This window comes from Pleurodeles waltl, chromosome 4_1, assembly GCF_031143425.1.
Source record: "Pleurodeles waltl isolate 20211129_DDA chromosome 4_1, aPleWal1.hap1.20221129, whole genome shotgun sequence".
NCBI classification, from domain to species: Eukaryota; Metazoa; Chordata; class Amphibia; order Caudata; family Salamandridae; genus Pleurodeles; species Pleurodeles waltl.
The window spans coordinates 807480289-807507506 of NC_090442.1; the positions used below are offsets into that span (position 1 = coordinate 807480289).

General features: G+C 42.6%; 1 protein-coding gene across 2 annotated transcripts in view; it reads right to left on the reverse strand.

Moving 5' to 3' along the window:
• LOC138288186 (protein NEDD1-like) overlaps positions 1-27218 on the reverse strand; it is a 445800-nt gene that overhangs the window by 103998 nt on the left and 314584 nt on the right. For both annotated transcript variants that reach the window (XM_069229528.1, XM_069229527.1), the window contains one exon: positions 2379-2426. In XM_069229528.1, the coding sequence (XP_069085629.1) occupies positions 2379-2426 (48 nt within the window). The remainder of the gene's footprint in view (positions 1-2378; positions 2427-27218) is intronic.

The following is a 27218-nucleotide window of genomic DNA, read 5'->3' on the forward strand; positions in this document are numbered from 1 at the left end:
AAGCACTGAAGTAAGATTTGTACAAATGCCCAAATGTGTCAGCAGGAAGAATTACTAACAGTTGGTACATCTTTCTTTGGCAGAGGGTGGACTTGTGGTCCTGTAAGCTAGTACCTTACTGTGGCAAAATATCCATCACTAATCTGATTCTTGTAAACATGCGATGGCAAGGGCATAGCCTGTCCAGCCAAGCAAACCGTCCACAGATCGTTCCCAGACCTGGTTACAACTCCAATTTAGGGGGTAAAAAACACACTCAGTCTGCACCACCTGGGCCTCTGGAATGCCTAAAATGGCAAAGGTTTGATGGCTTCTTCCATTTGTCTGATTTATGCTGGCCAAGAGGCTCTCTAATGCTTGGCCACCTGTCCTGCCTCTTAGACTCAGCATTGGACCTGACACTGGGAGGTCGACTGCTGTTGGTGCATGCAGGAAGTTGCTATAGGCACACACATGAGTGCTGTAAAGAGCAAAAAGAACCGTCACCCCTCTGTGTCCCACAATATCAATCTAGTTGTGTCCAAAGGATCGAGAATAGTGCTTGTAAGGCATCCTGGGACTCCACCTCGGACTCCAAATTTGCTATATTGGCTTCAAGAAAATACAAATACCCAGAACACTTTGAAGAATATCTGCAGCACATAATGGGGTGTGTCTAATGCCTGTCATACTTATTTCTTTTCTGTAGGAACCCCCCATATTTCTTAACATGTTTTGTCTGTCCCTTGCCGAGCTTTGGTCGAAAAACCTGCAGGTGGACCTATGTGCACATATGAGTTTCATGTTCACAGGTTCAAGGACTTTGGGATGTTCCTACAGAAGTGAAAGGAAACAATAGAGAATGAAACAAGGCACCAGGAATTGGACATGCCTTGAATATGCTGAAACATGTGCTGCAAGAAGTGGATGGAAATAATCCACATTTTATCATCTTTGCCTTCCACGCAGTAAAATGCAAAGCCAACATCCAGGGTGGGGGAGGGGAAGAAAAGAATCTCAAGACTGGTAATCAAGTGGCAGAAGATCATTATGCAAAATACCATGAGTAATCATTGGCAGTGCGCAGAAGGGGCTGGGCGGTATGTGGGGGAGGGAGGGGATAAAATTGAATTTAAGGAAAAAAACACCTCCTCACCGTCGTGCTGCTCTGCTCCTCTGTCTTCTTGCTGCAGGCACAGGCTCCCAGACTGCCCTGCAACTCAGAGCAGTGTCAGGATTGGCTCGGAGCGCCCAGCCAGGGTGCTCCCAGGCAGACTGGGAGCTTGTGCAGGCTCTCTCCAGCCAAGCAACTGTGTAGCGCATCTTCAACCCGAATCCATACAACGCTCTGCAACCTTGGATTAAGGTACTTTTGTTCAGCAAACCTAATTGGGTCCTTCAGCACTCCTTTGCGGTAGGCGCTTAATTTTTGACTAAGGGCCTGATTACAACTTCGGCGGAGGGGATTACTCTGTCCCAAATGTGACAGATATCCCACCCGCCGAATTATGAGTCCATTATATCCTATGGAACTTGTAATTCGACGGGCGGGATATCCGTCACATTTGGGAGGGAGTAATCCCTTCTGCCGAAGTCGTAATCAGGCCCTAAACCCACACCTGCCACAACTAGATATCCCATTTTAGCGCTTTAAGCTTCATAGTGTTATTTCTACTTAAGAACTTTAAAAATCAAGATCTCAAGTTCCACTTATTGAATTTTTGACGTTTAGGTCGTTATCTTTTTTTTTTTATTACAGTCAGAACTTTTTTTTTATTTTTTTTACTTGGTGTGGTATATTTTTGAGGGGTCCTTTTACTATTTTACTGTTTGAAATGTTGCACAAATACTTTACACACTGCCTCTAAATTAAGCCTGACTGCTCTCTGCTAAGCTACCAGAGGTTGAGCCAAGGTTAATTTAGGATTGTCTGGCACTTACCCTGACTACGGATGTGGTTGCTATTTGACTAAAGTTCACACCACAAAATTAACAAACAACCCAATTTCTAACACTCCATAAATGCAAGGCCACCTACAGTGGGATAGCTGCAATGCAAATTAATCGGCAATCCAGTGGCTAGCCCACGCTCTGCCGGACCAAGTTTTCAGCACAGCAGGGGTTAATTGCCATTGTGGGTTGGTTGCGGGTACTGGCAGTAGGTCAGGCCTTGTGGCCAGCACTCACTGCGCACATCAGCCCACAGCTGATTTGTTGCAAGCCTGCATCTATCACTACCATGCTCAGTAAGGTTTAGTCATAAGCATGTGACAAAGGTGAATACGTTCATAATGAGTAATGCTCAAATATCCATTTATTTTTCGATTTGGTATTAGATTAGTTTTGATTAACACTTCTTTCAAAAATACAAATTTAGTTGTACACATGGATTTTCATACCTTCTCCTTTTGCTGTATTGTCATAATTTGCTCTGAATGCCTCCAAATCTAAATTGAGAAAACAATAGGAATAATTAGAATATATATTTGATACATAGCTGCTGTTGGAAGGTAAAGTCAGTTAAACACTTTAAAACAGTAGTTAAGGGGATGGTCTTTGGTTTGAAAAATACGTAATACAGCCTGAGAGAAGCTGTATGCCTCTCAAAGTGTGAAGTGTCCTTTCTTTAATGTATTTTTGGCTCAATTAACACTCTTTTGAATATTCTTGAATGAAACCACTCTGTAAAATACTGAATATTTTTAATAATCCACAAACAAAATATATATATATATATATATATGTGTTAGACCTGGCAGCTTTTAGACATGTCTCCCCTGTCTTTTTGCCTTCTGACCTCCTGGTTTTATTGTGTACTAGACTCCGTTTTTGCTGGTTTATTGTCTCTGAGCACCTTACCAATGCTCATCAGTGGTAAAGTGCAAGTGCTCCCCATATAAATTGTACTGTGGATTAGTTTGTCCATAATTGACATATTTGATTTATTAATAAGTCCCTAGTGAAATGCACTAGAGGTGCCCAGGACCTGTAAATCAAATGCCACTAGTGGGCCTGCAGCACTGGTTGTGCCACCCACATTGGTAGCCCTGTGATCACGGCTCAGACCTGCCACTGCAGTCTCTGTGTGCAGTTTTAAACTGCCAATTCGACTTGGCAAGTGTACCCACTTTCTAGGCCTAAACCGTCCCTTTAACTACATGTAAGGCACGCCTAAGGTAGGCCCTAGGTAGCCCCATGGGCAGGGTGTAGTGTATGTTTAAGGTAGGAGATATACTAGTGTGTTTTATATGTCCTAACAGTAAAATACTCCCAAATTCGGTTTTCACTGTGCAAGGCCTATCTCTCTCGTAGGTTAACTTGGGGGCTGCCTTTAACTATCCTTAAAGCGCAGATTCCCTTTGAGAGCAAATTTAAATGTGGAGTTTAGGGTCTCTGAACTCACAATTTAAAAATGCATCTTTTAGTGAAGTTGTTTTTTAAATTGTCAGTTTCAAAATGCCACTTTTAGAAAGTAGGCATTTTCTTGTTTAATCCATTCTGTGACCCTGCCTGTTTGTGGATTCCCCGTCTGGGTCGGACAGTTGGGCTGTTCACACCTCTCCTCTAGACAGTGACACAAAGGGAGCTGGGGTGTAGCCTGCATATCTTGATGAGCCATCCGAGATACTGTGGAGGGAGGAGTGGTCACTTGCACCTGAAAGGACTGTGCCTGCCCTCACACAATGAGGTGAGTGTATGGGGCCTGGCCTGGCCAAGGAAGTATCTTGTGAACACTTGAGACTTTGCTTTGAAGTTTGCCAACTTCAAAGGCAAAACAGGGTATAAGAAGAAGGCCCAAACCCCCAAGACTTTTAGCATATTTCTGGAATCAAGAGGAACCTCTGCCCAAGAGAGGAGCTGAAGAGAGAATACTGTCCCTTTGCTGGATTGCTCTGTTGGACTGGGCCTGCAGGTGCGGCTTCTGCCTGAAAAGAGTGCAAAGGGTGAACTTTGCTGGGTGTCCTACTTGAGAAAGTTCTCCAAGGGCTTGGAGTAGAGCTTGCCTTCTATTGGAAGTCTCAGGGACACCAAAGACTTCAGTTTCCTCGACCTGCAGCACTGGCAACTGTGTGTTTTGTGCTGTTCAAGAGGAGAAACCACCACACCGCTGCCAACAAAGCCGCTGGCCTGCACTGTGACCTGTCGAAGCTGCACGGAGCCGCACTGCCCTGCTCCTGACCACCACCCTGGTCTCACTGATGCCATCATTGGACGACTTCACCGAGCCGCTGCTTGCACCGCAACCTGTGGGTCCTGCACTCCACCATCGCCTGCTCACACCGCAGCCTGGGCATCCCGGATGACAACGCTCCTGCTGACACCGGCGCCGCTGCCTGCACCGTGGCCTGTGGACACTGCTCATGAGGTACACGAAGCACTGTACCGTCCCGCACAGCACCGCAGCCCCGGTCCTCCTACGCCAACACTATTGACTCCAGGTTTGTCACCAGGCATCCCTGCCTGCACTTTGGCCTGTAGACACCGCTTGTGAGGGTCACAAAGCACCGTCCCATCGGCTTAGGCCTACTGACAACAGCGCTTAAGCAACGAGGACACCGCTGCCTGCACCGTGACGTGGTGACACCGCACATCGCACCACCCCGCTTCACACAGCAGTCCAGGTCTCTCCAACTCCGCTGGACACCATCACCGAGCTGTTGCCTGCACCGTTAACTGTGGGCACCACACATCGCATCATCCCGCTTCAGACCGTAGCCTCAACGCCATACATGCCTGCGCTCCAGACTTCATCAGCCCATAGTTTGATCCGCACGTGTGTGACTTCAAGGGTCTGATGACCCCCGTACTGACTCCTGAACCGCAGCGCCAGCAACGCCGCTCTCCGGAGCTCACAGCGAGGATCACAACGCCCTGCAATTCCAAAGGTACTGTTTTGCGGGTCTTCCCGACACCATAGCTGGCCCGCAATGCCGCGGCTGGCCTGAACCATTGGTTTTGTTGATCATGACGCCGTGATAGCCCCAGGTGGAGCTATCAACATCAAGGAACTGTATTTTTAAGATAAATATTACAGAATTCATATCTTTAGCACAGTATGTTGGATTTTTATTGTTTTGGTCTTGTTTTACACAGATAAATATTGGCTATTTTTCTAAAACTGGTGTGGTGTCCTCTTTTAGTGTTTCCACTGTGTTACTGTGTTTTATGTGCAAGTGCTTTACACATTGCATCTGAGATAAGCCTGACTGCTTGTGCTAAGCTACCAGGGGGTGAGCAGGGGTTATCTGAGTGGGTATCTCCCTTATCCTGACTAGAATAAGGTTCCCTACTTGGACAGGGTGCAAACAGACTATTTACTGAAAATACCCAAGGTTAAAGGAATTTTATACATAGGTGAAAATGGCAGTGTTAACATTCACATTTTTTAACAAATAAACACAGAAATTCACCTGTTATAATAAGCAACGCTAACTATGACTTATGCCACCACCATGCACTGCCTATGACCTCATGTTAGAACATGATGACACTTACGACATCACTCATGACATTTCAAATGACATCACAGATGAGATCATCCAGTTTGATTTATATGTTTACATAGTGGCATGCAACTACCATAGTACTTCTTTATCTAATTTTGTAGAGTCTGTGCCAAACTAATGAGTTTAAATGTTTACAAAACACATGTTCCTAATACATCGTAGGTATTGAACATGTTATAAATGTTTGCAGGTGAAGTTTGACAATTTTTTTAAATTTTCTTAAACAAAGTTTGCAACAGGGCAAAGAGTCTACAAACAATATACAAAGTGTTGCAAGCAGCCTTGCGTTATTAGTCAGAATTGTCTCAGCATGACAAGTTTTATGTACCATAGAAAACTAGGTACTAAAGTATGTACATGTGCTTGTTTTGCACTCGGAAGATGGTGTATCTGTAAAGTTTTTACCACACTATGAAGGCTACAGGTAGTATAACCTTTAGAACCTTAAATGTTGCTTTTTTTAAAGCGAATAATGTCTTCCTTGCCAAGTGTTGCATTAGAGCATCCACTTTTCTGAGTAGGTACTTTTTAATACTCTGTAGTTTTACTGTACTGTCTGCAAACAGTGTGGTGCTGAGTAAACTATCTTCATAGAGTGAACACTCTTTACAGTACCAACTATTCTACTCAAAACTTCATTTGTCATTATCGGTTCGGTGAATGTCAGGGGTTCGCCACAGAAAAGCTCTTCATAGTAGGGCATTCCTTTTGGAACAGATGTTCGGTATTTTTAGGAACTTGGACATTCCTTTTGGAACAGAGGTTCAGTATTTTTAGAAACTTAGCTTTTCCTGAACTGATGAACACCATATTCAATAAGGGTTTTCCATACATCTGTGGTTCATTGTTAATGTGAACTACACTACCCATGAACTATTTGGTATAGAGTCAATCTGGCAGATAAAGAGTGCTTTCTACACCTAAGGGAGTTGTTTCTGTGATGGCATTAATAATGCCCCATATTCTTCTGAACTAATTTGTACTTAGTTTCAGAGCTCTAATGCTTTACCCGTTTAGGCACCAATATGTACAAAAGAAGCTTGGATGATATCAGCGATGTGCACAATGATGTCATTTGAGATGTCATTAGTGCTGTCATAAATGTCATAAAACATGCCATGAGTGATGTAATGTGTGAGGTTATAAGCAGTGTTTGGCAGGGGCACAAGTTATCGTTAGCACTGTTAAATATTGCTGGTGAATTTCAGTGCTTTTTTTTTTTTTAACATTAACATTTCAATGTTAATGTGATCACTGACATTCACTTAACTATTTTGTTAATCTAACCTTTTTCATACAGTGAATTTCTAAGGTTTTATTTTTTTATTACACCCATCTATAATGTTACTTTAACCTTTGTTTTTTTCAGTGAGCTTCTAGTCTTGTGTTTTAGTAATACTTAATTACCACACATACATGAAATCCCCATCCTCCAGGGCCACTCTTGACTAAAAGGGAGAGGGGCACACTGGTATTTTCAGGGGAGAGTCACCTGTTCCCCCTACCAGGTCCACTGTTGGACCAAGAGACCCATTCGCCCGGGGCCGGTCGCTATGTTTAGTGGGAGAGGGGCACATGGCCCCTCCTCCCTAAGCCAATTTCAACCCCAGGAACCCCATCCCCAAGGGCCTGGTGTTATTTTTAGGGGGAAGGGGCATGCTAGCCCTCCTTCCTGGGCCATTTTGAGCCTTGGGGCTCCACCTCCTAGGACCTGACTATGTCTAGGGGGAAGGTAGACGTGGCACCCCTCCGCAGCCCAATTTTATCCCCCGGGATCTGGCATAACTCTTAGGGGGAGTGGGTCCCGGCAGAGTGAAAGGTGTATGCCCAGTTGCCTACCCACCCAACGTACTGTCACTGGGGGGAAAGGAATGGGCAGTTTTAAGGCTTCTGTGGCATGCAGTGCCCTCCCTTAAAGTAGTTGGCCCTGGGAGTGGACTCCCTGGGGCCTCTCTAGGCTTGGGGAGGGGGCTTTATGGCCCCCCCTCCCCATTTTCTTAAAGGTTGCCCCCTGGGGTGGGCTTGCCAAGACCACTCAAGGCTTGAAGTGGCTTGTGGCCCACTCCTAATAAATTGTAATTGTAAATGTACCTATATAGTGCTTACTACTCCTGATGAGGCGTTGAAGTGCTTTTCAGTGAGTAGCAGGGGGGCAGAAATGGCCTAAAATAAATTTGCCCCCCCAACCCCACCTGGGAGCGACCCTTGCCTACGGGGTCGCTCCTCCTGCGTGACATTGGCGCCCAAAAAAAAATCCCTGGTGCCTAGGGGTTTCTGCCCCCCTTGGGGGCAGATTGGCATAGCAAAAATGGGCCGATCTGCCCCCAAAGGGGGCAGAAATGGCCTACATACAATTTTCCCCTCCACAGGAGCGACCCTTGTCCAAGGGGTCGCTCCCCATCTGTAAAACAAAAAAATCCCCGGTGCCTAGTGGTTTCTGCCCCCTTTGGGGGCAGATCGGCCTAATCAAAATAGGCTGATCTACCCCCCAGGGGGACAGAAATGGCCTAAAATAATTTCCCTCCCCCCAGGGGAGCGACCCTTGCCTAAGGGGTCGCTCCCCTTGCGTGAAATTCACAAAAACCAAAAAAACTCCCTGGTGTCTAGTGGTTTCTGCCCCCCTTGGGGGCAAATTGGCCTCATCAAAATAGGCCAATCTGCCCCCAAGGGGGGCAGAAATGGCCTAAATATAATTTGCCCCCTAGGGGTCGCTCCCCACCTAAAAAAAAAAAAAAAAAAAAAAAAGATCCCTGGTGCCTAGAGGTTTCTTCCTCCCCTGGGGGCAGAAAAGGCCTTCCAAAAAATGCCCCCCATTGGGAGCGACCCTTGCCCAAGGGGTCGCTCCCTTATGCCAGTTTCCACACAAAAAAAAAATCTCTGGTTTCTAGTGGGCGTTTCAAAAGGCGGATTGCAAGCAATCCGGCTTTTGAAACGCTCGGAGAGACTTCAAAGGGAAGGAAATACATTTCCTTCCCTTTGAAGCCTCTCCGGGCCTCCCCCACGTGATCGAAAGAGAAATGCTCAGCATTTCTCTTTCGATCACGCTGGAAGCTGAGCTTACAGCGCGATGGGGCAGGCCCTGTGACAAATCAGCGCGCGCTGATGTCACAGGGGGGGTGGGGGGGTTGGGGGTGGAAGGGGATGGGCTTCCCCTTCCATCCCTGCCATGAGCACCGGAGGGGGGGGGGAGCGCTAGCGCTCCCCCCAGTTCCCGTGCCTTGGACGAGGTCACCTAGTCCAAGGCACACGGGAACCGGTGCCTTGGATGAGGTCACCTCATCCAAGGCACCCGACTGGTTAAGGAACTGTATACAGAGGAGTTAGAAGTTCCTTCGGAATCAATGAAGAAGTGGTTTGTGGGATTAGACCTGGCTATTTTAAGTGACAATGAAAATAAGGGGGTTAATGGGCCAATAGAGGGGATAGAAATAGAGCAGGCCATTCAGTCAGGTAAATTGGGGAAAGCACCAGGACCAGACAGATTACCCATTGAAAGTTATAAAGTACTGGGAAGCAGTATCATCGAATTTCTAAGAGAGCTGTGTAATAATATTATGGAGGGTTATCAGAGCCTCCCCCTCTCTTGGTAAGAAGCTATCATTACTTCAATCTTAAAGCAGGGTAAAGTCCCCAGGAATTGTGAATCGTATCACCCAATATCACTTTTAAATTGTGATTATAACATTTTTGCAACACTTTTGGCAGTCAGATTAGGGGGAGTTATGGGGAAACTAATACATACGGATCAGAAAAGGGAGATACATGCATGAGCTTGTACATGGCTTAATAGGATCGATTGATTTAGCCACCACTTTGCAAACCCCCTTAGCAGTGGTAATGGTGGTGCGACAAAGGCATTTGATAGAGTTAACTGGTGCTATTTAACTAGGGTATGTGAACTTTATAATCTTGGAGGGTATTTTATTAGAACATTACATGAAATCTACAGTGAACCTAGCGCAAGAATTCTGGTTAATGGCTCCCTTACTCTTCCTTTTAAGATTGAAAGAGGAATGAGACAGGGGTGCCCGTTGTCTCCATTACTGTTTGCTCTCTATATTGAGCCATTGGCTAGTAGACTTAGAGGCGATATGAGAATTCCCCCATTTGTGTGTGGGAAGTTAGTTAGGAAAGTCTGTTTATATGCAGACGATTTAATGATTTACAACTCTAATTTAAGTCAGGCTAAACCAGTTTTCGAAGATCTGATGGTAGAATTTGGGGGAATCTCAGGTTATGCAGTTAATCAAAAGACTGAGATCATGGTGTGAAATATGGAAGTAAACTGTTTTACAAGTAAAAAGGAGGAGGTTAATTATTTAGGCATTACTATAATGCATGATATACGCAAAATAGCAGAAGCAAATCTTAGCAGGGTAATGAGAGAGGTAGATCAGTTAATGAAGAAATGGTCAAATCTCCCAGTAACCATTATAGGTCAGGTTAATATAATTAATATGGTGATTGTACCCGAACGTACATTTATTTTTAATTTGTTGCCATTAATGCACAACAAGGTCTCTTTAAGGAAACTTCAAGGGAAAATTAGTAGTTTTATTTGGGCATCTAAAGGTGTGCGTATATCATGGAAAAAATTGAGGAGGAGGAAAGAAAAAGGAGGTTTGGCGGCAATATTATGCATGGGCTTTTCTGTTGAAAAACGTAAGGGAGATTTTTAAACAACCAGATCTTTCTGAGCTGGGGCAGACATTGTCAGTTATGATGGGGGGGATGAGGTTGCAGAAAAGTTTTTTGTATAAGTTTGGGGACCCCAAGTTCTTCAAGAAAATTTGGTTTAAGGTGTTGCAGGACCTAACGAAACTTTGATATGTGGTTAGGAGGGCCACAAGTTTGCTCTACTACAGCGAGTATGCTCCAGTTTGGGATTCGCCTGGTTCGCCGGAAAGGACTTAGGATGCTTTGGCAACCCCATTGAAAGAGGCAGGTCTACTGCAGTGGGGACAACTTTGTTATAATGCAGAGGTAGGGGGAAGGCTGTCTAAATTTAAATATCTCCAGATACAAAGTTGGGCAAGGAATTTAACTGAGGAACTTGGGGGTACTAATAATGTGGAGGATCAGCTACATCTGGACATTCCATTGAAGAAAGAAGTGGCTAGATGGTACTGGCTGATTTTGGACTTTGTCGACGGAGAATTTACCCTTCCGGAAGAATTATGGAAAGAGTGCTTGCCAGAGCCTCGTCAAAAAGACCTTTGGCAAGTATCTACTACACTTTTATATAAAACTGTTAAACCTGTTGCGTTAAGAAGAAATCATCTGTTCGCTATCCACAGAGCTTTTTGGACACCTGCAAAGCTTTCCAGGCTGAATCAGGAGAATAAAGCTAGATGCAAGAAGTGTGGACTAGCATCAGCAGATGATCTACATATGTTTGTAGAATGCCCCCAGCTTAGTAAGTTTTGGCAAGAGGTGGGTGAAGCAATCAATTAAATACGTTCCACAAGTCCTAAGGTAAGCTTCTTGGTAGTGAGATTTAGATGTAGTTATGACTCACAGAAGATGAACGGTGATGGATCTAAGCTGCTATTTTATATGATTTTGGTGGCAAGAAGGGAGATATGCAGAAAATTGATTAGTACCGTTTCCCCTACTTTTGCAGATTGGAGAGAGTCCTTAATATTTAATTTTAAGTTAGATGCAGGTAGGGATTGTAAGAATAGGAGGTTTTGGAACCCCTTGAAACGATGGTTGGGGATTGGCGAAGGTACGGATATGGAAGGTTCAGTACGATCCTATGATTATGAATACTTCCTGGGTGGCCGCCATACTTCATACCTCAATGTAGGCAGTATAAGTTCCTAGACAGGAGCAATATTTTGGGAGATGGGCTGCAAGCAGCTGGTAAGATGATTTTCTTCTCCCACCCCTCTCTTTGAAGTAAAGCCACGGAAGGTAAATGAGGATCAAAATAAATAAATAAATAAATAGTCATGTTGCTCTCGGGGTGGTCTCCCTCTTCATATAAGCTAATTTCAACTTCAAGGGTGAGCTCCCCGCAGCCTTTGAAGGCTCAGGCCATACAAAACCAGTGCATAAGATATTAAATGCAGGCTGACCACCATTTTGGGTTTTGTTTCCAATCCTGGAAGAGTCTCACAGGATTGCAGCATTTTTTGTTGATTTTTTCATGTTGCTGGCAGCTAATCAAAGCACTCAATCTTGCAGTCTGACTCTTGTGGGTTTGAGATGAAGGAAAATAATAAAATAAAAGTGAATTTCTGTTTGTTTGTTTTTTTAAATGTAAGGTGAGGTGTTTTAGCCAGAGCCTCATTTTAACATTATTTAGTGAAACAAATGACAACTGCAAGTCATGTTCTCACCCTCTTATCGCACTTGAGTGTTTGAATGGTGTCAGGTTAGTATTGCTGAGCAGGTCTGCTCTGAGATTTGTTTAGTTTAAAATCTTATGCTTGAGTTTTGAATTAGAAAACAATACTGCTGAATTAATGGCAAATAAAAGACTGATCTAAAACAAAACAATGTTTGAAGCAGGAAGTCATTTTACCCACATTTCCATTTCCAGAGACACCTGCTCAGGGAATTTGGTAGATCTGCCTTCCCTCCTTACTCCTGCTAACCCTCTCACTGCTCTGACATACTGGGGTTGAGTGGTAGCCGTCAATAGGACAATGAAAGGACTGCTTTGACCAAGATTCCTATATTCAGGTTGTACTATGGCCTCTACGCTATCCCAGCAAGCTTAAACTGGGCCTGCTACAATTGTGGGAGGGCCCTGAGCTCTGCCCATGCAAAGCCTATTGGTGCCCAATGGAGACAAGCCTTGGCTAGATCCAGAATGGTGGATTTATTAGAACAAAAAAATTAACAAAGGACTAAGAGCCTTGTGTGGGTTTTATTTTATAGTCATTTTAAGTAAAACCTAAAAGAAGACCTTAGCAAGGGTAGAGGAGGATGAGTTAATAAATTACCTGAGTTGTATGAAGGAGGGGAAAATGGTTGAATCACACTTTATGTACATTGTTAATATGTTTAGGTTTTTTTTAACATTTAAAATGTACTTTTAAAAACACATCCGTTTCACTATATGGGTTTCAAAGTATTTTACCATGGGGAAACAGTAAGCATACTCCATGCTCAATTAAAATTCAGGCACTAAATAAGAGCAAATCCAGCTTGTGCAATGCTGACAAGTCAGGCTTTTTTGGTTTATACTTTTTTTTGTTATTATTTTTATTATTGTTATTTTCCTAATCTATTGAACAGAAGATTAGATTTAGGATTCCTAATGTTCTTCAGGGTAATTGATGGGTCCTCCTCCCAAGAAAATATTGAAAAAACATTGGCACATGGCACATTAGCGAAAGCAAAAGAATTTGGTGAGAAAACAAGGTTTATGAAGCAGTGGGAATGTATAGTCGTGAAATCTTAAACATGTTGAAAACGGCCCCAAATCTTACTGCATTAATATGTTCAACAGTTACTTTAATGTGCAAATTGTACAGCATGACAACTTCAGGCCCTTTAAAGTGTGTGCTTGTCCACTATCTTCCACTGTATGTGGCATCAACTTTGGAAGAAAATGCTCTAATCAGGCATCAGGAAGCACCCACAGCTGCTGGCTGCAATCAGTCATACATAAATATGTACAGAGAGGTCTTTAAGTGGGATGAAAAAGTGGGGCTCTCTAACAGGGAACATGTAAAATACATTTATGAGACTCCTATAGTGTGCCACCCGGCCTGTATTTTGGTTTTTCTCTGAGATGTTACCACACCTAGAAATGTAACACAACAATTGAGAAAAACCTAAAACCTGTCAGTACTATTGGCTTTGTCAATGGTTGATAACTGTTTCAGATAAATGAGTAACAATAATGATTAGTTATAAATAATTAACATGGGAAATGTTTCAATTCTGAAATTGAAAATTAAATATTATTGAGGCCTATGGTAGGAGTATGGCCGTCAGTTAAGTGTGCTTTATGTTGGACATGTCTGTCCTTTTTCTCTTCACATCTCATTCATCTGCACATTTTCAACCTTCTCGCTTTGCTCTTCAGCACAATTTTTTCACTCTCCCGATTGCACTTCCTCACATCTCCCTCATTTTACCACCCCAAACACTAAGCACTTTATTTCATTTTGCTTTCTAAATATTTTGATCTCTGCACACCCCTTCACACGCATTTACACCGAATTTCATTTGCAACTGGAATACATGAACATTGTTCTGTATGCTCTGCAGAAAGACCAACCCACTAACAGGCACTTTGATTTGTCTCCACCCTCAGCACCAGGGCTTTCAATCAAAGCCCCTCAAATGCCTTGCACGAGTCAAAGTATGCACTATGCAAGAATAATACATTGCACAGAAACACAGCGTGAAGAAATAGCTAACTCTCTTGGGGAATGCAACATTAAGTAAAACATGTGAAATAAGAGGAACTAAATCAAAGACACACATTTTAACATTCACTGTTCAAATATCAAACCCATTTTTTTGCCATTAATGTTAAGGGCATGAAGTTAGGGCCAGTTTTAACGCCATACAGCAGATAACTGCCTTTACTGTAATCACGTATTTCTCCCCTTGAGCTTAACTCTGTTATTCAGATAAATTTTGCAAGGGAACAAGAACCTTGCTCGTCTTTTGGAACAACTGCATGAACAACAAATACAGTAGTTCCATTTCTAAAGGAGCCAATGACCTGCAGCTAGGGCCTGGGGTATCACATGGGGGAGGTGTGAGAAAACAGGGCTGATTGCAGAGGCCCCCTAACTTTTTGCCCCCATTTTCCACTTTTTGCTGGTGTTTTCCTGACTCTGATGGTGCCCTGGGTACTGCTAACCAGTCCCAGGGCCTGTGCTCTGTGTAAAATCAATATGCAAATTAGGCTAATTATAATTGGCTAAGTTAACCTACCTATAAGTCCCTAGTATATTGTAGGGCATGTAGGTTTAGGGACCACAGCATAGGTAGTGCACCCATAGGTGCACTGCTTAGGTGCCCAGTGTCATTTCAAAGGCAGGCCTGCCTTGCTGGCTGCTTTTAAATTAAAGTTATATGCAAATTTGACTTTGGAATTAAAAGTAGTTCCAAAGTGTTAAACTACCTTATTTTTACATATAAGTCACCCCTAAGGTGTGCCCTATGTGCCCCTAGGGCTGGGTGCCATGTAACTATAAGCAGGGACCTTATAAAAATAGTTTTATAAGCCCCGGTGAGGTAAAAACAGCCAAATTTGTTTTTCCCTCATTGTAGTAAATGGCCTTCAGAGGCTAGAATGGGGAGACTTTATTTTAATTTTTAAAGTCTCCTTAAATGATGCATACCAAGAGTTTGGTATCAAATTAATTGTTGTAATAAATCCCACAACTTCCAGTTGTTGGATTTAATATAACTTGTTCAGGTAAAGAGTTTTAAACTTTACCTGAAAAGTTGCCAATTTCAGCCCTGCATTGTTTTTGCTGCTGTGCTCTGATTGGCCAGCCTTGAGCAGCTTGACCAAGCTGCCTTGATGAGGTGTGAAGTGGCCTGGCTTCACACAAAGGAATGTGCCTGTGGGAGGGAATCTCCCCTCAGCAGATGGTGAGGCAGGAAGGGGGAGGGCTGCCAAACTGGTCTTCAAAGGCAGAGAAGGAGATTTGGAGCAACCAGCAACACCCCCACATCCTGCAACCCCAGACAACTAGGTGCCCCCTTGATTAGATTAGGAGAGGGCAGGAGAGGGGTGTGTTTATGATTTTTAGCCACACCAGTGGGTGGGCTCAGCCAGATGTAACCTCCAAAAATCAGATTCAGCCATGATGGATTTTTAGAGAATGTTGCCTCCTGGGATTGATTTTTGCCACACTTCCCAGGAAGTGGTCATCACAGGGGGAAGGACCCTGCACCTGATTGGAGAACCAGGACCCCCCTGCTTTTCACCCAGGAGCAAGGATAAAACTGGCAGACCTGCACCCACACCTCAGATCCCCATCAGATTCCAACAAGGAAGAACCAAAGGAGAAGAAGGACTGCCCTGCTGGACCCCTGGCCTGCACCTGGAACCTGCACTCAGAAGGACTGCACCAGCTGCACACTTGGGCTTCACCACAAGAAGGACTTTGCCTGGCTTCGACTGGTTCAAGGAGGGACTCCCTGTTTGCTACAGGTGAACAATTGCTATCCAGAGTCCCCTGCACCAACTCCTGAAGAAAGCGACCAGCTGACCACTGTCCAGTGGCCAAAAAGGAGTTTGCGCCAGGTGCATTCTGGGAGTTTTAGTTCGCACCCCCCAAGGACCATCTCGGAACTTCTGGACCCTTGGGGTGAGCTGTGGACCCCAAAAGAACCTTAAAAGGACATCTGGGAGAAGCCCCAGAAGTTTGGAGAAGTTTGGACAACTTTTGTAAAAAAGCTCCATAGAGGGACCGACCTGCCGCGGCAACTCTAGCTGGCTTGCCTCAACCGCGACCCGGCCTGATTTGCTGGTTCATCCCGGTGAAGAAAATCTCTGAAAAAGAGACTAAGTCCGAAGGTAAAAAGTTGACCGGGACCTCCCAGCCAGCGTATCCGAGGAGGGCTCCATGGACGTCGGACCAAGATCCAGGTTTACCCCGGTCGAAGGATTTTCACCTTGAAAAAACGACTAAGTCCGAAGGTAAAAATCTCCACCGAGGATTCCAGCATCGCGTATCTGGAGAAGGGCTCCAGGAGGTCGGATTGGACTGGCAGGTTCGTCCCGCTGAAGAACATCTTCGAAAAAAAGACTAAGTGTGAAGGTAAACTTTTAACCGAGGCCTCCCGCGGCCTGTAGCCGAACAGGGCTCCATCGCGGTTGGCCTTAAACTGTGACTTTGCCCCGGTCGAGGTGCAACCAGATGACCCGATTGGCACTTTTTGTTTCTAGGTGCTAAAAAATAATAATTCTTTAAAAATTCATATCTCCGGTTCCCCTTATCCGAATTTATTCGTTTTGGTGTCATTTTAAAGATAAAAATATAATCTATTTTTATAAATTGGTTTTGGATTTTTAAACTGTTTCCTGTGTTTTATTTGAATACTGTTTTGTGATATTTGAATGCTTTACACTCTGTCTCCTAAGTTAAGCCTTGACGCTCGTTGCCAAGCTACCAAGGGTTGAGCTGGGGTTAATTTACTGAGACCTAACTGGACCTTAGTGGAGGTTAGTGGCCTATTGCTAGGTGTAGGTACCTACCTACCCTTACCAATAACCCATTTTCCAACAGCAGGTTAGCGTGACAAAGTGTCTCAGTACAACAAAAATAACACAAGATTAGATTTATAACACTTATCATTACCGAAGACAAGGCACCAAGTCACAGATGCTTGCATCCACTCGTACTGCGTGACAAATGGGGAAAAGGTGGGATCTATGCCTGTGAATGACAGATGGCTGCCTTCATGCAGGGATGAAGACTCAGATGCCCAAAATCATAACGCTATAACCGTCACTGGCCTATAGTGGATACTGCCATAGACCACAATGGAAATGAAGGGCTTTAGAGCAGTCAGCACTGCGTCAGGGGTCACAGTGTAGAAAGTTGATTTAGTGCCTGACTTCCGTCTCGTGCTTCAAAGCAAGGCAGGGCAGGCAGCCTGGGACAGACAGCCCAGACTTAAATGCATTGATTTGTTTAGATATACAATCATATCTCTAAACAAATTGATCTATTTAATATTTTTCAAAGATAAATCACTTTTACAGAGTAACAAACTGAGAACACAATATTGACTCTGAAAATGGATCAGTAACAGAGATAACCAAAGTATTCGCTTTCATACATACTTCCCAGTAAAGGTTTAAAAACTCTTCATTAAGGACTAACATTGTGTTCCGAAAATGCTGATTTGCAGCAAAATGTTGCGCACAACTGAAAGAATGACAAATGGTTTATTGTTTTTTTTTGTGGGGCGGGGTGAAGCCTCAGAATTATTCTGGAGAACAACACTATTGCTAAAATGTATTCTAGTAAAAACTTCACATATCTCGGAAGTAAACACCATGCTATACAAGCATTGCCGAACCCAATTGGTCTGGCATTGGTCGCCATCCTTTCAGTAATTCTCGATTTGTTTTGTCATGGTTTTTGCAAAGCATTAGTGTTTGGGAAGGTGCCAGGCCCTCATCAAATCTAAAAAGAAAAATAATTTTACAAAAATGGCTAATGGCAGATATATATATTTTTTACCTCAAAAGGTACACATTTCCATAGTAAGCCCTGACACTAAAGGGAACTAATTAGTGTGTGGATGTGCTCCTCCTGAAAGAGTAGCATACCATAACTCATAGTGAACTTGGGTAACGCATTGCTCCTTGATGCATGCTGAAGTGGGTGGAAGAAAAATATGAATCACAGCATCATAGACTAAGGGATTAAGTCTGGTTGAATATGTCACCAAGATAAACATATTTTAAGTAAAATGAAAAGGTCTTGGCTAAGACAGACCTAAAAAAGCCAGTCATTTTGGTATTGGCTGCCAGCCTCTTTCCTTTGAGAAAGGAGGCAAGAAAGAAAAAAAAGGCAAGTGAGAAGGGAGGAATTGAAGGAAGGAAGATATGCAGGCAAAAAGTGAAGGAAGAAAAGCATAGAAGAAAGGAAAAAAGATTTTAAAAAGGGTGAAAAGGAGGCAAAAAAGAAGGGAATAAAGCAAAAAAGGAAGGTAGGTCTGAAGGTAAGAAATGATGAAAGGTAGGTGCAAAGGAAGAATGAAAGGAACATAAAACAGGAATAATGAATGGAGGAAAAGTTAAGAAGGGAAGAAAGAAGGAAAAAAGAAGGAAAAAGGAAAGAAAAAAGAAGGCAAACAAAAGAATGGAAAGAAAGAAGGAAAGGAAGGCAACAAAGAAAGCAGGAATTAATGCACAAACAAAGGAAAGTAAGAATAAAGGCACAAGATGAGGTGAGAAGTAAAAAAAGAAAGAAAGAAGAGTGCAAAAACAAAAGAGGCAAAAACAAAGAAGGCAAGATAAAAGTAGAGAAAGTAAGAAAGACGTAAAAAAAGAAATAACAGAAAAGGGAAAGTAAAAAAAGAACTAAGTAATAGCAGGAAAAGAAGGAAAGAAAAAGGAAAGATGGCAAGAAAGGAGAAAAGAAGGGGAAAGATGGCAAGAAAAAAGGAAAAAGGCAAAAAGTTAAGAAAGAAGTAAATAAAGACAAAACATGAAAGAAAATGAAATAAGGAAAATACAACAAAGAAGGAAAGAAAAAAATGAAAGAAGACAAAGAAGGAATCAAAGAAAGAAAGAAGACAAAATAGAAAGAATAATATAAGGTAAAACGGTAAAAAAGAAAGAAAGAAAGAAAGAAAGGAAGAAAGGAAGAAAAGAACAGAAGGAAAGAAAGGAAAAGAAGGAAAGGAAAAAAGGAAGAAAGGAAGAAAGAAAAGGACAGGAGGAAACAAAAAGGAAGGAAGGCAAAAAGTAGGAAAGAAAGTACCACCAAAAGAAAGCAAAAAAGAAAGAAACAAAGAAAATGGAAAAAAGGAAAAAGAAAGAAGATGGAAAGAAGGAAGGAGAGAGGGTTCACAGTATAAAAGATTGGCTCTAAAACCCAAATTAGACCCCACCTACGTTTAAATGAAAGTGTTACAATTGTAATGCAAATTAAACATCATGAAGTATGGTTTTCTTCTTGGCCAAAGTTTATTAAAGAACCACTGGTCAAAATGAGTCTAGGAACACAATGCGTTAGTCTATGAAACAGCAGCAATCAGATAAATAAAGCCCATTTCCAAAGAAATCTACAACAGCATTGGCAGGAGACAGGGACTAATAATGCCGAAATGCACCGTGTGGTCACATTAAGAGCAAGTAAAAAGCATCCTGCTATCACGAAAGAAACACTAAAGTAATACAGCAAAAACAAAACTCTGCCACTGGCAGTCATGTGCTCATTGTGAAAAGGCAAAATGCAGTTACTTGAAGTGACATTAACCAGCTGCTCAAATAGGCTGACCCATTGCCCCTTGCTTTATGCTGTAGTGGGAGGAAACAAAATGTGAATGACAACGACCGACTAATGGATGAAGAGAACTGACTGAAAGTCCCTTTATGTAATTAGATGATGCATATTATTTTAGTAATGGAAGACCTAAAAAGCATGCTTCTTCACTCTGCCACTTTAATTGCTTCGCAGGATAAGGCGCACAACGTACAATGAGAAAGATACATGTATTAATTTGATGAGTAACGCTCATGACACGGTTTATTACCGTCAGTAGTTAATGCTTTGAAGGAGCCTGCTTTAATGCTTAGAAAAAGCCTGTGGATGGCGCTATCAAATGTCTAGGGTGTCAATACTAAGGCTGAATATTCTTGATACAACGTCATATCTCTCATTCACCATTCTGACCCTTCAGGTCACTCTTAGGTTTTCATCCTTGCTTTCTTTCTTTGTCACTGTTTTTCCATCTTTGTATTTTGTTTTACCCCCTTTTGTGTTTTATCACTCTTGGTCTGAGTCAATGTTTGGTTAGAGGAAAAATAAGCACCAGTAATCAACAAGCATTGGCACAGCCAGTAGGTCTGGTGTTGGCCGCCAGCCTTTTGGTAATTCTTGTATTGCTTTGTCACACTTTTTACCAAACTTTATTGTTTGGAAAGCTGCTGGGTATTGGCTAATCTAAAAACAAGAAAAAACTGTTGACTCAACAGTGGAAGAACAGACAAGCCAGGCACACAACTCACCCTGACATCAGGACGGAGAAAAGACTCAAACCATGTCATTCACAAGAACATCTAAAGGGAATCCAAAAGCAAAACAGAGAGAAAAATAGAATGTGATGTAATATAGGAACTATTACTATGCATCTTCCTTTCATGTTTACCTCCTTTACATTCAGATATAAATGGGCAACACATTAAGGTTGGACCTTCATCTTCAATTGGAAACCTCAGGTAGAGTTTAGACATATTACCATCTTGAAAAGGGCCTTTCATAGGACTGACCATGTCCCTTTTCTCATTATCAAGTTCTCAGCATGTCATGCAAAGAAACAGCTCAAGTAAATTCCTTTTTGGCCTCTGCTGGGCTCCTGGGCTCCAACGCCATATTTCCTGACCAATGCTTCCTGCAAATCACAGACGATTCTTCTGGGTGACCGGACTGTGTGGGCTAAACAATGTGGACACAGGAAAGGTGCTGAGTATACTGTCCAGCAACATGCCACTTAAGTACACACATAGGTGCCCTCTGCATGTGGATTGACTTTGGTAAGTTCTCTGCACAGATGTGACACCATTTTGCATATCTCTTAAAATGTTTCCTATTCCTACTTGGGACTCCAAGTGATAGCTTTAGTGCTTACAATATCAATAGTGAGAAAGCTCCAAGGGAAGGGCAGTCAGCCTTATCATTCTGGATGGCTAATAGCTATGATGGCTGTACTGTCAAAATGCAGATGGATAGCAACCACATTTTGTACATTTGTTTTGTGGAAAGGAGAATTCACCTGCTAAATGCATATCATTCTAATATAGACAAGCATGGATGTCCAAACAGGACAAGGAAACTGCAATTCCCAACATTATGAATATAAGACTCCTCAACGTTAAACAATAATTGCAGTATGTTCCTGTAGAAAAGCTGAAAAAGATGAGAAGATACCGTCTGATATTCATAGAAAATTGCCCTTTTAACTGCAAGCCTGGAAAAAACACCTGTACCAAGAGAGAGGAACCCACACACCATAAACATGACCATGTATGCATGGCAACCAAAGACAACTGAAGAAACCGGTCTAATAGGATGGTGTTGGTGAAGCAAAAGTTGAGTTTTTGAAAAGGCAAAGTGTGAATACAAGATGCTGATAGAAAGTGTGGAAAGGCACACTTGGATGACTTTGAAAATGTACTTGAGGTATCAGAACTAACAACAATAAATGATTTTGAGAAATCTTAGTGGATAACAATGACAACAAGGCTACTTCATTGGCTGTATGCATTCCAGGTCATGGTTGAGCAACCTTTGTATTTGAAGTAGTGAAAAATTAGGGGCAAGCCTGACGCAAAGGAGGCAGATGCAGAGTTGATCATTAAGGCTAACTTTAGCCTAGATGAGACTCAGACTCCTTACTCAGGTTCTATACCATCAGATACCTTTATCAAACAATGTAGAGCGTAGACACCAAACTTGTGAAGACAAAAGAATAAATTGGTGAAAAGTAGTGGAAATACTCACCTTGTAGAGGAATGCTACCCCTCCATGTAAAAGGAGGAAAGGCCCAAATAATCATGCTGTATGTCTTTTGGATCCAACTGACAAGTTATTAGATGGGCTCTTGCTGAAACAAATACAGGGATACTTTGCAATACGGATTGTTAGATGGGTTCTCATGAAGGTGTTGTTACTGTTGGCTATTGCATTATGTCACTTTAAACTATCTTAAATATCTAACCATGAGAAAGACATCTTTATTGTTGGTCTTTAATTATCTGAAAATCAGTATTTGAATTCAAGCACCATACAAAGTTGTGGGATGTAGTGATAAGCGAAGGAACGCAACCTGGTTTAAGCCGTTGTCTTAAACATTTTTACACAGATACAATCTCTTTTACCTTACCCTAGTTACAGTATATTAGGAAAGGTGGAGGATAGAGTCGCCCATCCTTTTCAGTCTATTCTTGAATGGCTTGTAGCCCTTCTTCTTAAATCTGTAATTAGGTAATTAGATTATCCTAAATTAAGTAATGTCTTGATAAAATCATTTGCCTATGATGTTGTTCTGACTACTAATACAAAATTGGCAAGACATCAACTCTTCAAGCGATAAGGCATCAACTGTAATAAGGACACATAAATGATGTATGGGGACATTTAGGAGAAACCAAGGAAGTTTTTATGTGGGGAATGGGTAGCAACTGGATAAACGAACACCATTTGATTATCTGGTTGAACGACTGCTGGATCTTGTTGCTACAGTTTGAAAAATAAATTGTTGCTTATATTACACAGATTGCCCATGTCACTAAATGATTTAAGAGTCAGCAGAGTTTCCACTACATGGCAATTTTTAAAGAGGTATATGATGGTAAACAAATTTGTTCTGCTACGTATGGGAGAAAGTTGAGGGGCCAAGGTAATATCAGTAAACTACAGGTTGTGGCAAATATAGTTTTGCTGGCTAGTACCATTTGGTTGAACCAGTACTGGTCTGGTTAAGGCTGCAGTAAGAAACATCTATATGTTAACAGGTGATAACTAGAGAAAATGAAAATATACGGGCTAAGTTGCCCTATTTAGTGCATATTAAAAAATCTTTGGCTCAAAATACCACTGCACTAATCCCAAATGTATGCACAAGGAGAATATATTATGAAAATGTGCCACAGGGAATAAAGGATGAATCAATTATTGGGTGTTGCAGCAATAGGATTCCAGATTGTGTAAATACCTTAACTCAAAGGTTGATCGTGGCATGGAACTCAACTTTAAAAAAAACGCCTCTGCAGAGCCGATACCTTTTAGATTTTTCTTTTTGCAGGGACTTCTCAAGTAGATCAACTTCATACTGAGTGACCAAAAAGGAAACTGATTTGGAAAATATTTTGTAACTGAAAAAATATAGAAGGCACTACTCCTTGACTGTCTGCCTTCAATATCATCTGCGTGAGAAATAGTGAATACTTGTATTCATAAACTGTAGCATAGTGGCAAAAATATGCTTTGGCCTTATGCTATTTAACTATACTTTTGCTTGTAGAATATGCTTTATAATATTGTTAAAAGCTGCTTGGAAAATTCAAAAGGCAACCTGGTGTTTTTAAAAGAAATGATTTTTACTGCAAATTTGCATCACTTTACATGGTTTTCTAATGCCATCGTATCTAGGCTAAATATGTTTGTTATTGCATATTTATTAGTTATATTTCAATATAATTATCAAGTATAATGAATGCTGCAAACTAGAACCACTAAAAGAAATATTTAAAGTGACACTTAATGGAAATGGATAAAATCAGGAGTCTGAATAGGACAAAAGACAAACGAGTAATACAAACTTTGACAGTACAACTGTTCACCCACCTGTTTTGGTCCGTTTTTTGTGAGAAACCGCTCCCAATATTTTTAAAGCTCTTTAAAATTTAACCAATGATTAAAGCAATTCTTTTCAAGGACTGTCCCCAGTGTTAGTGTTAAAGGAGATAAACAGTGGAAAGATGCAAGGCCGGAGAGACCATTTTTCAAAAAGGAATATTTATTGAAGACCTGATGGTGACCAAGTTTAGTAGAAAGGGAACATGGGATAAGTAGTCATTAGAACAACAAAAAAACAGGAAACTAATGTAGATAAAAAATGGCTCAGGTTTGGAAAAGAGGGTTCTAGAGATGAATCAATCAGACACATTTTGAGAGAAAAGGGACTTTGCCACATCTGCATACTTAGAAATTGGGATTTCCTAATTGCAATTCCATGTGAATAGCAATTATGAAATCACAGTTTCAAATGTACAAACCTCTATTGGGTTTTGTTAGACTTTTCATCCTTGGTGTAGTCTCCCTTAACTTTTTGCCTCTGTTCCCCAGGTTGTTGATGTGTGCGGGACTCTGGTTTTACTGTTTTTGTTACTCTGGGCACGTTATCACTGTTAACCAGTGCTAAAGTGCAAGTGCTCCTTTACAAAATGTGTATGTAATTGGCTTATCCATGACTGGCATATTGGATTTATTAGTAAGTCCCTGGTATAGTGCACTAGAGGTGCCCAGTGCCTGTAAATCAAATGCTATTAGTGGGCCTGCAGCACTGATTGTGCCACCCACATACATAGCTCTGTAATCATGTCTCAGACCTGCCATTGCAGTGTCTGTGTGTGCAGTTCTAACTGTAAATTCAACTTGGCAAGTGCACCCACTTGCCACACCTAAACCTTCCCTTTTCTTACATGTCAGACACCCCTAAAGGTAGGCCCCAGGTAGCCCCAGGGGCAGGGTGCAGTGTATGGTTAAGGTAGGACATATAGTAATGTGTTTTATATGTCCTGACAGTGAAATATTGCTAAATTCGTTTTTCACTGTTGCAAGGCCTGTCCCTCTCATAGGTTAACATGGGGGCTACCTTTAAATCTGATTAAAGTGTAGATTCCCTTTGGGAGCGGATGGACATGTGGAGTTTGGGGTCTCTGAACTCACAATTTAAAAATACATATTTTAGTAAAGTTGATTTTAAGTTTGTGTGTTTCAAAATGCCACTTTTAGAAAGTGGGCATTTTCTTTACTTATACCATTTCTGTGACTCTGCCTGTTTGTGGATTCCCTGTCTGGGTCAGTTTGGCAGTTGGACTGGTTGCACCTCACACCAGACAGTGACACAAAGGAAGCTGGGGTGTAGCCTGCATATCCTGATGAGCCATCTGTGCTAGGAGGGAGGGGAGGAGGGGTCACTCACACCTGAAAGGGCTGTGCCTGCCCTCACACAATGCAGTCTCCCCTGGGGAGTGTCTGGGGCCTGACCTTGGCAAGGCAGTATTTCACATTCAAGAGAGACTTTACTTTGAAGTAGCCCTACTTCAAAGGAGAAATTGGGTATAAGAAGAGCACCCAAAACCACAGACTTTAGAAACCGTTCTGGAAACAAGAGGAACCTCTGCCTGGAGAAGAGCTGAAGAGCTGAGGAAGAAGAGCTGCCCTGCCTGTGACTGTGCTTTGTGGAGCTATCCTGCAGTTGCTGCTTCTGCCAGGGTAAGAGGGCAAAGACTGGACTTTGTGTGCCTTCCATCTTGAGAAGAACTCTCCAAGGGCTTGATTTAGAGCTTGCCTCCTGTTGTTTGAAGTCTCAGGGACAGCAAAGAGTTCTCTCTACCAGCACCTGGAGTCTCTGGAGAGACTCCTACTCTGCCCTGTGGTGCCCATCCAGTTCCTGGGACCCTGAAAGGAGAAGCTGACAGCCTTAAGACAAGGAAATCCACGCACAGAGCGCTGTGCGGGGAAAAGATAGACGCGACTCCGATCTGCGGATGAAGATACGACGCGCTGCCGGCTCCGCAGCTGAGAAACGACGCTCGCAGGAAACGCGACCGAAGAATCAAAGTATGGAGCAGGAGAAACGACGTGCAGCATCGCAGACGGAGGTAGTGAGATTACAACCCACGCTGCGGGGTTTTCTGATCATCGTGCGGCTGGATTTCCGACTCAGGTACCGCTGTGCATGGAAAAACAACGCAAGGACTGCCCGGACCCGAGAGTGACGCATCACTCTCCTGCAGTGAAAAGAAACTACGCGCCCGACCCGGCAAAAGGAAAAATGATGCACAGTCCCGCCTGTGAGTGGAATCAACGCCTCGCAAGCCCTTTTTGATGCGCACTCGCCCTTGCGTGGTTATTTTTGACGTGCCCAAGGTACATTTGTACGCTGACAGCCTTAGTGTATGTTTAATACTACTTAAAGACTCTTTTTGATTTTTAAGTAATAACTTGACTTATGTATTGTGGATTTTTGTCATTTTGGTCTTGTTTTGTTTAGATAAATATTTCCTATTTTTCTAAACTGGTGTTGTGCCATTTTGTAGTGTTTTCATTAAGTTACTGTGTGTGTTGGTACAAATACTTTACACCTAGCACCCTGAAGTTAAGTCTACTGCTCTGCCAAGCTACCAAGGGGGCAAGCAGGGGTTAGCTGAGGGTGATTCTCTTTTACCCTGACTAGAGTGAGGGTCCTTGCTTGAACAGGGGGTAACCTGACTGTCAACCAAAGACCTCACTTCTAACAAGTTTCATTTGCGATTCCCAGTGGGTGGAAAATAGACCTACCACATTATTATTTATGTGGTAGGTCTTGCTTTGCAACCCACTGGGAATCCCAAAAATCACAGGATTTGTGTCCTGCTGGAGGTCAGCAGACCATCATGTCTATGACTGCTTTTCAATAAAGCAATTATTATTATTTTTTTTAAATGCAGGCTGTTTTCCTTCAAAGAAAATGGGATGTGCTTAATTTTTTTTTCATTTTCTCTAATTTTAAGAGCAGGCAGTGGTCAGTGGGAGCGAGCTGGGCCGATAGTTCTTCAATTCGGTTGAATCGGGTATGTTTTTTCAAGAGGGGCCTCCCTTCAGTGTGTTTACAGACCTGAGGGAAGGAGGCTGAAGTGATGGAGGTATTCAGGACCTTCCTAAGCTTGTAACCGATTGTCTTGCTTCCCAGGTTGATGTCGTGGTGGTGGCAAGGGTCCATGGGAGATCCTGAGTGCATGGAGTTCATGATGGAGGTAGTGTCTTGCATGGTGAGGAGTTCCCAGTAGGTGAGAATGTGTTTGGAGTGTGTGAGGTTGTTGATGCTGTCTGCGGTGAAGGGTTGGCATTCGAAGTTTTCAGAGATGGTTGAGATCTTGTCCTGGAAGAAGTCTTTGAGGTTGTGTCACGGTTCCTGGGAGGGAGTGATGGTGTTCTGTGGCTGCGGTAACTCCTTCACGATGGCAAATAATTCTTTGCTGTGGTTTGTGCTTTCTTTGATGCTGTCTGCTAGTGAGTTCTTCTAGGTTTCTTTCAGGAGGTACTGCTTGAGGGCAGTCCTGAAGGCGGTGCCTTCTTCTGTTTTTGTGCTGGTGAGCCACTTCCTTTCAAGATGCCGGCAGTTGCATTTGGAGGGGTGCAGTGCCACAGTGAACCAAGCTTGCTCTTTTGCTTTGTTCCTTGTCCTTGACCGTCTTATCGGGGTTATGGCATCAGCACATTCTATGATCCATTGGGAGAAGTTCTTTGCTGCTTGATCAGGGTCGTCAGTAGAGTCTGGGCGGTGGGAGCAGACAGT